Source organism: Bombina bombina, chromosome 3 (genome assembly GCF_027579735.1).
Source record: "Bombina bombina isolate aBomBom1 chromosome 3, aBomBom1.pri, whole genome shotgun sequence".
Lineage (NCBI taxonomy): Eukaryota > Metazoa > Chordata > Amphibia > Anura > Bombinatoridae > Bombina > Bombina bombina.
This window is the reverse complement of record NC_069501.1, coordinates 441703233-441715446: the sequence shown is the minus strand read 5'-3', so window position 1 is coordinate 441715446 and position 12214 is coordinate 441703233. Positions and strand designations below refer to the sequence as shown.

The 12214-nt window shown below is 37.6% G+C and overlaps 1 protein-coding gene across 1 annotated transcript in view; it reads right to left on the bottom strand.

Annotated features, from left to right (window-relative positions):
* LOC128653403 (centrosomal protein of 164 kDa-like) overlaps window positions 1-12214 on the bottom strand; it is a 262023-nt gene that overhangs the window by 181579 nt on the left and 68230 nt on the right. Inside the window, exons 14-17 of the mRNA XM_053706655.1 lie at window positions 11730-11974; window positions 11338-11628; window positions 9345-9476; window positions 8774-8990 (exon numbers count right to left, since the gene is read on the bottom strand). Of these exons, the coding sequence (XP_053562630.1) occupies window positions 8774-8990; window positions 9345-9476; window positions 11338-11628; window positions 11730-11974 (885 nt within the window). The remainder of the gene's footprint in view (window positions 1-8773; window positions 8991-9344; window positions 9477-11337; window positions 11629-11729; window positions 11975-12214) is intronic.

Below are 12214 nucleotides of genomic sequence, written 5' to 3'. Positions count from 1 at the left end.
ATGCCCAAGAGGGTTAAGGCAGTCCTGGAAAATAATGGTGGCCACACAAAAACATAATTTATGTAAGAACTTACCTGATAAATTCATTTCTTTCATATTAGCAAGAGTCCATGAGCTAGTGACGTATGGGATATACATTCCTACCAGGAGGGGCAAAGTTTCCCAAACCTTAAAATGCCTATAAATACACCCCTCACCACACCCACAATTCAGTTTAACGAATAGCCAAGAAGTGGGGTGATAAGAAAAAAGTGCGAAAGCATATAAAATAAGGAATTGGAATAATTGTGCTTTATACAAAAAAATCAAAACCACCACAAAAAAGGGCGGGCCTCATGGACTCTTGCTAATATGAAAGAAATTAATTTATCAGGTAAGTTCTTACATAAATTATGTTTTCTTTCATGTAATTAGCAAGAGTCCATGAGCTAGTGACGTATGGGATAATGATTACCCAAGATGTGGATCTTTCCACGCAAGAGTCACTAGAGAGGGAGGGATAAAATAAAGACAGCCAATTCCTGCTGAAAATAATCCACACCCAGAATAAAATTTTAATGAAAAAACATAAGCAGAAGATTCAAACTGAAAACACTGCCTGAAGTACGTTTCTACCAAAAACTGCTTCAAAAGAAGAAAACACATCAAAATGGTAGAATTTAGTAAAGTTATGCAAAGAGGACCAAGTTGCTGCTTTGCAAATCTGATCAACCGAAGCTTCATTCCTAAACGCCCAGGAAGAAGAACTGACCTAGTAGAATGAGCTGTAATCCTTTGAGGCGGAGTGTTACCCGACTCAACATAGGCATGATGAAATAAAGATTTCAACCAAGATGCCAAAGAAATGGCAGAAGCTTTCTGGCCTTTTCTAGAACCGGAAAAGATGACAAATAGACTAGAAGTCTTTCGGAAAGACTTAGTAGCTTCAACATAATATTACAAAGCTCTAACAGCATCCAAAGAATGCAATGATTTCTCCTTAGAATTCATAGGATCAGGACATAATGAAGGAACCACAATTTCTCTACTAATGTTGTTAGAATTCACAACCTTAGGTAAAAAATTCAAAAGAAGTTCGCAGCACCGCCTTATCCTGATGCAAAATCAGAAAAGGAGACTCACAAAAAAGAGTAGATAATTCAGAGACTCTTCTGGCAGAAGAGATGGCCAAAAGAAACAAAACTTTCCAAGAAAGTAATATAACGACCAAAGAATGCATGGGTTCAAAAGGAGGAGCTTGAAGAGCCCCCAGAACCAAATTCAAACTCCAAGGAGGAGAAATCGACTTAAAGACAGGTTTTATACGAACCAAAGGTTGTACAAAACAATAAATATCAGGAAGATTAGCAAACCTTCTGTGAAAAAGAACAGAAAGAGCAGAGATTTGTCTTTCAAGGAACTTGCGGACAAACCTTTATCTAAACCATCCTGAAGAAACTGTAAAATTCTCGGTATTCAAAAAGAATGCCAAGAAAAAAGATGAGAAAGACACTAAGAAATATAAGTCTTCCAGACTCTATAATATATCTCTCTAGATACAAATTTACGAGCCTGTCACATAGTATCAATCACAGAGTCAGAGAAACCTCTTTGACCAACAATCAAGCGTTCAAACTCCATACCTTAAAATTAAGGTTTTGAGACAGAAAGACTGGTCTTAACGGAAGAGTCCACAGCTGGCAAGAGGCCATCCGGACAAGATCCGCATACCAAAACCTGTGAGGCCATGCTGGAGCTACCAGCAGGACAAACGAGCATTCCTTTAGAATATTGGAGAATACCCTTGGAAGAACTAGAGGCGGAAAGATATAGGCAGGATGACACTTGAAAGGAAGAGATAATGCATCCACTGCCTCCGCCCGAGGATCCCGGGATCCGGACAGATACCAGGGAAGTTTCTTGTTTAGATGAGAAGCCATCAGATCTATTTCTGGGAGTTCCCACATTTGAACAATCTGAGGAAATACCTCTGGGTGAAGAGACCATTCGCCCAGGTGCAACGTTTGGCGACTGAGATAATCCGCTTTCCAATTGTCCATACCTGGGATATGAACCGCAGAGATTAGACAGGAGCTGGATTCCGCCCAAACCAAAATTCGAGATACTTCTTTCATAGCCAGAGGACTGTGAGTCCCTCCTTGATGATTGATGTATGCCACAGTTGTGACATTGTCTGTCTGAAAACAAATGAACGATTCTCTCTTTAGAAGAGGCCAAGACTGAAGAGCTCTGAAAATTGCACGGAGTTCCAAAATATTGATCGGTAATCTCACCTCCTGAGATTCCCAAACTCCTTGTGCCGTCAGAGATCCCCACACAGCTCCCCAACCTGTGAGACTTGCATCTGTTGAAATTACAGTCCAGGTCGGAAGCACAAAAGAAGCCCCCTGAATTAAACGATGGTGATCTGTCCACCACGTTAGAGAGTGTCGTACAATCGGTTTTAAAGATATTAATTGAGATATCTTTGTGTAATCCTTGCACCATTGATTCAGCATACAGAGCTGAAGAGGTCGCATGTGAAAACGAGCAAAGGGGATCGCGTCCGATGCAGTAGTCATAAGACCTAGAATTTCCATGCATAAGGCTACCGAAGGGAATGATTGTGACTGAAGGTTTCGACAAGCTGAAATCAATTTTAGACGTCTCTTGTCTGTTAAAGACAGAGTCATGGACACTGAATCTATCTGGAAACCCAGAAAGGTTACCCTTGTCTGAGGAATTAATGAACTTTTTGGTGAATTGATCCTCCAACCATGAACTTGAAGAAACAACACAAGTCGATTCGTATGAGATTCTTCGAAAATGAGAAGACTGAGCAAGTACCAAGATATCGCCCAAATAAGGAAATACCAAAACCCTGTTCTCTGATTACAGAAAGAAGGGCACCGAGAACCTTTGAAAAAAAAAATTCTTGGAACTGAGGCTAGGCCAAACGGTAGAGCCACAAAACTGGTAATGCTTGTCTAAAAAGAGAATCTCAGACACTAAAAGTGATCTGGATGAATCGGAATATGCAGATACACATCCTGTAAATCTATTGTAGACATATAATGCCCTTGCTAAACAAAAGGCAGGATAGTCCTACAGTAACCATCTTGAATGTTGGTATCCTTACATAACGATTCAATATTGATAGATCCGGAACTGGTCTGAAGGAATTGACCTTCTTTGGTACAATGAAGAGATAAAATAAAACCCCAGCCCCTGTTCCAGAACTGGAACTGGCATAATTACTCCAGCCAACTCTAGATCTGAAACACATTTCAGAAATGCTGAGCCTTTGCTGTGTTAACTGAGACACGGGAAAGAAAAAAATCTCTTAGCAGGAGGCCTTAACTTGAAGCCAATTCTGTACCTTTCTGAAACAATGTTCTGAAACCAGAGATTGAGAACGGAATTGATCCAAATTTCTTTGAAGAAAACGTAATCTGCCCCATACCAGCTGAGCTGGAATAAGGGCCGCACCTTCATGGGTACTTAGGAGCTGGCTATAGATTTCTATAAGGTTTGGATATATTCCAAACTGGAAATAGTTTCCAAACTGATACCGCTCCTGAGGATGAAGGATCAGGCTTTTGTTCCTTGTTGTGAGGAAAGGAACGAAAAAGACTATTAGACCTAAATTTACCTTAGATTTTTTATCCTTTGGTAAAAAAGTTCCCTTCCTTCCAGAAACAATTGAGATAATAATTTAATACCCTGGAAAGAAAGGGAAAGCAAAGTTGACTTAGAAGACATATCAGCATTCCAAGTTTAATCCATAAAGCTTTTCTAGCTAAAATAGCTAGAGACATATACCTGACATCAACTCTAATGATATCAAAAGATGGTATCACCAATAAAATTATTAGCATGTTATAGAATAATAATAATGCTATAAAATTATGATCTGTTACTTGTTGCGCTAAAGCTTCTAACAAACAGTTGAAGCTGCAGCAACATCCGCTAAAAATATAGCAGGTCTAAGAAGATTACCTGAACATAAGTAAGCTTTTCTTAGAAAGGATTCAATTTTCCTTAAATAAAGTACTATCTGCCGTAGGAACAGTAGTACATTTAGCAGGAGTAGAGACAGCCCCATAACCTTAGGGATTTTGTCCCAAAAAAACTCTAATCTGTCAGATGGCACAGGATATAATTGCTTAAACGTTTAGAAGGAGTAAAAGAATTACCCAAATTATTCCATTCCCTGGAAATTACTTCAGAAATAGCATCAGGGAGATTAAACACTTCTGGAATAACTACAGGAGATTTAAAAACCTTATTTAAACGTTTAGATTTAGTATCAAGAGGACCAGAATCCTCTATTTCTAATGCAATTAATACTTCTTTAAATAAAGAACGAATAAATTCCATCTTGAACAAATACAAAGATTTATCAGTATCAGAATGATGATGTTCATTTTAAAAATTCATCTGAAAAAAGAGAAGTTTTAAAAGACTTTTATGTAAACTAGAAGGAGAAATAACAGACATAGCCTTCTTAATGGATTTAAAAAATAAAATCTCATATGTTTATCAGGAACACTCTGAAAATTAGATGCTGACGGAACAGCAACAGGTAATGTAACAGTACTAAAGGAAATTTTATCTGCATTAATAAGTTTGTCATGACATGCAATACAAACAACAGCTGGAGGAACAGATACCAAAAATTATAGCAGATACACTTAGCTTGGTAGCTCCAGCACTAGACAGCGATTTTCCTGTAGTATCTTCTGACTCAGATGCAACGTGAGACATCTTGCAATATGTAAGACAAAAAAACAACATATAAAGCAAAATTGATCAAATTCCTTAAATGACAGTTTCAGGAATGGGAAAAAATGCCAAAGAACAAGCTTCTAGCAACCAGAAGCAATGAAAAATGAGACTAAAATAATGTGGAGACAAAAGCGACGCCCATATTTTTTAGCGCCAAATCAGACGCCCACATTATTTGGCGCCTAAAATGCTTTTGGCGCCAAAAATGACGCCACATCCGGAACGCCGACATTTTTGGCGCAAAATAACGTAAAAAAAAAATGACGCAACTTCCGGCGACACGTATGACGCCGGAAACGGAAAAGAATTTTTGCGCCAAAAAAGTCCGCGCCAAGAATGACGCAATAAAATGAAGCATTTTCAGCCCCCGCGAGCCTAACAGCCCACAGGGAAAAAAGAGTCAAATTTTTAAAGGTAAGAAAAAAATGATTAATTCAAATGCATTATCCCAAATATGAAACTGACTGTCTGAAAAATAAGGAAAGTTGAACATTCTGAGTCAAGGCAAATAAATGTTTGAATACATATATTTAGAACTTTATAAACAAAGTGCCCAACCATAGCTTAGAGTGTCACAGAAAATAAGATTTACTTACCCCAGGACACTCATCTACATGTTTGTAGAAAGCCAAACCAGTACTGAAACGAGAATCAGCAGAGGTAATGGTATATAAGAGTATATCGTCGATCTGAAAAGGGAGGTAAGAGATGAATCTCTACGACCGATAACAGAGAACCTATGAAATAGACCCCGTAGAAGGAGATCACTGCATTCAAATAGGCAATACTCTCCTCACATCCCTCTGACATTCACTGCACGCTGAGAGGAAAACTGGGCTCCAACTTGCTGCGGAGCGCATATCAACGTAGAATCTAGCACAAACTTACTTCACCACCTCCATCGGAGGCAAAGTTTGTAAAACTGAATTGTGGGTGTGGTGAGGGGTGTATTTATAGGCATTTTAAGGTTTGGGAAACTTTGCCCCTCCTGGTAGGAATGTATATCCCATACGTCACTAGCTCATGGACTCTTGCTAATTACATGAAAGAAATATTGACACTTTGGGCCCAATATGGACATTTCCACTTAGGGGTGTACTCACTTTTGTTGCCAAGGGTTTAGACATTAATGGATGTGTGTTGAGTTATTTTGAGGGGACAGCAAATGTACACAGTTATACAGGCTGTACACTAACTACTTTACATTGTAGCAAAGTGTCATTTTTTCAGTGTTGTCACATGAAAAGATATAATAAAATATTTACAAAAATGTGAGGGGTGTACTCACTTTTGTGGGAAACTGTATGTATGTATATATATATATATATATATATATATATATATATATATATATATATATGTATATATGTGTGTGTGTGTGTGTGTGTATGTATATGTGTGTGTGTACATATGAATTTATATTTTATATGTATTAACATTATTATTATTATTATCGGTTATTTGTAGAGCGCCAACAGATTCCGCAGCGCTATAAACAAAAGGGGGAGTACAACAAAACAATTATAGGGTAGAGGGCCCTGCCAAAAGTTGCACTGTTGTAGTCAGCTCTTAAGAAGGTGATCTACAAACAGCTGGACTTTTAGGCTTACATGCTAAGAGGGTTCAGGGGATTGCAGTGGAGGAGAAGAACTGGTATTAGGAAAGGTTAGTGTAGGTTGTATGCATCCCTAAACAGTAGAGTCTTTAGGGAGCACTTGAAGCTGTTAAATGAATGCCTCTGCCAGACTCATCTTCCTTACACGTCGCTCTTCATCTGCTGCGCCTCTCTGCCAATCCCTTCACTGGCTTCCTCTTGCCTCTAGGATCAAACACAAAACTCTCACTCTTACATACAAAGCCCTCAACTGCACTGCTCCCCCCTACATCTCAGACCTTGTCTCCAGATACTCTCCCTCCCGTCCCCTTCCCTCTGCTCATGACCTCCTACTCTCCTCCTCTCTTGTCACCTCATCACACTCCCGTTTACAGGACTTCTCCAGACTGGCTCCCATCTTGTGGAACTCTCTGCCACGCTCCACAAGATGGGAGCTCTGAAAACTTTTATACCTTCATCTTGTCCCCCATTACACGTCATTGGAAGAGATGTGGACAGTGGGGGTTAATTTAAAGAATGTATGATGCCATATATGTATTCTCTGTTTGCTCTGGTTATCTAAACTCTAAAAGTTGTTTTCATCCTTATAAATGAAGCATTCTATAGATGCTCTAATGTTGCATGTTTTGTTATGCCTATTCAGAAGCTTGATATTCCTGATTATCAAACTAGATTACAGATGTATTTTTAGCAGCATATTGTTATTCATACAGTTTAATTTACAGCTCTTCATGATAACCCACAGAGGTAGGCTCAACAGTACAGACGGGAGATATATGTAGCTTGTACCTTCTCAACAAAGTAGGAGACCTGCCTCATGGCCAGCGGCCGGGGCCGTGGGCAGTACCTACCAATCACAATATACAAGGTAATACGGTTATTGCGCAGAATCCTATTCCCCTCTACCTTATGCACCGCTGTCATAATCCTAATGAGGTCAATCTATGCCCATAGCATTTGATTATATATCTTGCCCACGCTGGCAGACAGCTAAATTTCACTACCCCCAAAACAAAACGAAAAAGATATTATTTTAGCAACTCACACAACACTATATTCATTATAAATCACATCACTCTAAAGTTCACTTGAAACTAACATATGCTTATACATCTAGTATCCACATATATGGCTAGGTCTCTCTTCCTTGCAGTCTGATTGTTTGAATGTTTTGCTAAAGCGTTATACAGGAGAATTATATTTATGCTGGGTGTGCGGCCTGGGAGCGACCTTTGTTTTTTGTATTTTTCTTTAGTTTCTTGTTTTTTATGTTTACTCACTGTTATGCTTTCCAATAACCCCTGGACTTTAACAAGACTATCAACTTTGGTCCAAGAGCGACCTAACATATGGTTATAAGGGGATGTAAAATGAGGACCTTACCCATCTCTCTCAGATATGATGTGAATATCTTTATAATGCTTACTTCATGTATGATGTATGTTATTAACTTCATGTCCTCAATAAAAAAATTAACAATAAAAAAAAAAAAAAAATAATCATGTATATATTTAGGCACAGATGTATAGTGTACCAAAAAATCATTAGATATTTGTATAAATATACACTGTTATTTGAAGAACACTGGAATGTCAAATATTCATATTTTTATGTCGGGTTAGCACAAATGAGAATATGCGATCGGTTTTGCAAGAGTGGGGTGTTCATTTTTTTTTTCTCTATTGACTTCTATAGGGGGAATATGCGAACGCACACAGAATATTCCAACTTCGGATTTTTGAGCTTGTTGGATTAGCGAGAGCATGAAAACAGTTTACTTTCAACACATAATATGAGCGCACCCCGACAAGCACAAAAACTTACTTCTAGCTCAATTAACGCTTGAGCAGAAGCGTTAAATTGCGCTTCACTCGTATCTGGCTCTTAAACGACAACAGATATTCTCCTTATTTACCAGTATAAGAAAAAGTGATTCTAGAGAGCATGTTGTAGTCTGATCAAGAAAACTCACCCTGCTCCAGGCAGAGTTATTTGGACCTATAAAAGAACCTCTAGCATGCTGGCACCTTTTCAATTTCTAATAATTTAGCAATAAATCTATTAACCGCTCAAACATTTAATCATTCTTCCAGAGGTTGTAATGGGGAGTCACAGAAAACATTTGAGGGCCAACCAATCAAAGTTGGCAAGGAACTGCTTACTCATTATGTGGGGCCTTAAAAAAAACAAGAGAAAGTAAAAGTAAAATCACAGAAGAATTTCTCACTAACTACCATAGAGAGCAAAAAAAATTAGGCTAAAGTTGTCCAACTCTTATAAGTGGATTTGTTATTTTTCTGCCCACCAGACTATTGCTTTTATTGTTAAATAAAAAAAAAAAAAAAGAGTAAATTACTCCCCTTCCATTCTACTAATGATACTAAAACTGACCTCTTTAGTCTGTAGTTTTAGGGTCTCCCTAAGTTCACTGATTAAGGTTTCTCTTTCTTTTAGCAGAATATTTCTTTCCTCTTTCAAAGATGCTTCAGTTTCACTCTTTATTTTCTCTTTCAAGGAAGTGTTCAACTGCAGCCCTAATTCCTCCAAGGAGGTCTTAAGTTGCTCTGCTGCTCTATGCAGATCTTCATGAAGAGCTTCCTCACGTTCTCTAAAAAAAAATGACAGCAACAAGTCTTAACAAAATTTTGGTGAAAATGCATACCTGGTTTAATTATTAAACCAAGATAAAAGATCTAAGAATGAAGAGAGGAGTAGGTGTGGTCTTGGAATGGATCACTTCTAGTTTAAAGGGTGGCCCTATGTATGGTAGCATGGTTGCTTTGTGAGTGAAGTATGATTTAGGTCTGGTATGGATATGGTATGTGGAGCATGTAATATATGGGATTTGCTTGAAGTGGACACCACTTTTGACTTGTAGGTGAAAGATTTGGTCTACCAGGCCTGATGTTGAGTACAGTAAGACAAGATGACTACACAAAATCCAAATCCCTCTAGTTCTCACCTTATTCTTTTTTCCTCTGTCTCTCTTTCTATTCTTAGTTCAGATTCTAGCATTTGAAGTCTTTCTGTCTGAATCTCTCTCATTCTGGCTTCCTCCTTCTGCATTTCTAGTTCCAGTGTTTCCCTCAAGGTCCTGAGTGATAGAAAGTTATAGGCTGCTGTTTGTGTAACCAAGAAACCAACACTGCAACACCTCTAAGGGTGTCCACAAGCTTGTTATTCAATCTCTCAAGACTGTTCGCTAGACCCCCACCTTAAAAAGAGATCCCTGCCCTGCTTTCTTTCTCACATAGGCCCTGATATTCACAACCTCTCTGCTCATGACATGTCAGTTCTGCTGCATTTACACTTTGTGCTTTTTATTTTATATCACTTTATACTTCAGATCAAATTTGTATTACATTTAAGCTTTGCACTTTGTATTTTGTATACAGCAGTGTATTTAGGATTGTGATTTTACAAACTCTGATTATGCCTTAACAGTTTTTTTTGTACCTTTAACAAATTAGGCTCATACTTTGTATATTTATGTGTATCTTTTACAAAATAGATTTGACTTTTCATGTCTTATTTGAATTAAAACTAAAAACCTGTCAGCTTTAGTTTCCCAGAGAGCGACATTACTTTATATGGGCCAGATAATCAAACATTCTCTAGTTTGGAGAGAGATTATAGTACAGACTTCAAATGGGCAAAACTCACTGAATTGTCTAACAAAAAGGGAAGGAACGGGGATGAGCGATGACTTCCATAGAAAGTAATGAAGCTGTCTGGAATACAAAATTTCACATAGAGAATAGAGATAGAGAGAAGGTAACTGGAGAACCCCTGTGGCTGATAAAGGCTTTGTTTGCATAAATTCCAAATTCAACAAATGTTTTCACTACAATTTAACTTGCTTTTGTCTATATTTTAGTATACATTACTTTTCTGTTAGTTAAAATACGTGTATAATGAATTGTGAGCAAACTTCACCTGCATACAGCTGGTGAGACAAACCAGTGAGACCAGCTTGTTTAAAATGCTTACAAAATTTCATAAGACTTGTGAGAGAGTTTCAGACATACACTGTTCCCCTGTTCAGTCCAGGGAACGGCTCTGTCATTTTCTGAAACTGTCAGTAACAAAGGAGAAAATACAAAGTGCAATGTAATTAGAAATAGTTACACAGAAATATACAAAGTACGGTCCTAAGTTATTAAAGTAACAGAGAAACTTTCAAAGCATAATCAGAATGTGTAAAATCACTGCTAGATCAAAATTTAAAATGTAATACAATATAAATGAGAAAGTACAAAGCTTAAATGCAATAATTCTGAAAGGACCCAATCTAAAATGTATTGTACTATCAAATGCACAAAGTTTAAGTGTAACAAAATTCTTATATCACGCAGTGCTATATTGCACTAGGCTTGTCTCTGCTTCACATACATAAATGAGAGAGTTCCACCCTTTTTCTTTTGAAAATTCAGTGAATTCAGCCTTTGTGAAGTCTGAACTACAATATCTCTCTAAGCTGGAGAATCTTTGAATATCCGGGCCATAGACATAAGGTCCCATATAAAGAAAGTAAACTTAATATAAGGCCAATACTGAAGATTGACTTGTTGGGACAACACTGGTAAGGGTAAGAAAATTTTTGGGTAATTTTACACTATTTAGTAAGGTTAGTAGATATGGATATTAAAGGCAAGTCTGCCTGATATATCCTAAAAGTATAAACGTATCTATTATTTCGTAGGATAGCCTTATGCTTGTCACAGGCATTCTTAAAGTCCCCCACAGTGTGTGTCATTACTACCTCTTGAGGAAGTTTATTCCACTAATCAATCACCCTTTTCTGTAATAATGTGCTTAACCAAATTAAAGCTATCCTAAGAACTAATTAAACTTATTCTTTCTTTTGGTTCATTACTGCCATCAAAATATATTTTTTTCTAGGAACTTGAGAAACCCTGCTCTAACAAAGTACTATAATTGGTAATGCTGGATACCTGAGGTTGCTTTCATGTTGCTCTCGCAGAAGTCTAGAGTCCTTTTCTTCCTGAAGCCTCAATGACTCTCTCAGATGTTGTGGTCTCTGCATGATTTCCTCCTCTAAAGCTCTCTCTTTCCCTGCATCTTCTAACTTAGATGTCTCTTCATCAAATTTTTGTGTAGCCTCAGTAGGTTTGGAGTAATTTTCAACTAAATTAGGGAAATCCACAACAGTTTCAGGGGGATCAATCTTATGACTGGATGACTCCTCAGACAAAGATACCGATTCCTCATCTAAATGACTTTGCCTGCATGACATGGTTTACAGAAATGAATACTAGGAACAATTCTCTGCAATGGTTACATTAATTTATTTTATGTGTTTCATGGACCAGTGCCCTGAACCTACCTTTCACTCCTTTCTGTAATGGCCTTGGCATGATCTTTAATGTGTGCTTCATTCAGATTATCCTTGATCTGCTCTTCCATGTGTTCCTCACTTACGTGATTTCTAGCATTTTCTTTGCTCACTTTCTCCACAACTTTCTCTTTTATATCTGTCATTTGGTCCATGTCAAGTTTCTTGCTTACATCTTCCTCGCTTATATCCTTTTCCTCTATATCTTCACTCAGGTCCTCCTCTTCTATTATATCCTGCATTTATATAGTTCTCATATTCAGATTTATTCATTAGCTACAACATGCCATGTTTTTATTATGATTTTCTGATTTAGTCTGTATCCTAATGATTTTTTTTACCCCAGGAGATATGAAATTAAGTTATACACTTTAAATGGTCTACACCTTAGCCATCATAAAGTCTTACCTTAGATTAAGCTGCAAATAGCCTCCTGCATCTTTCCTATATCATGCAGCAGGAATAGTAAAAAAAAA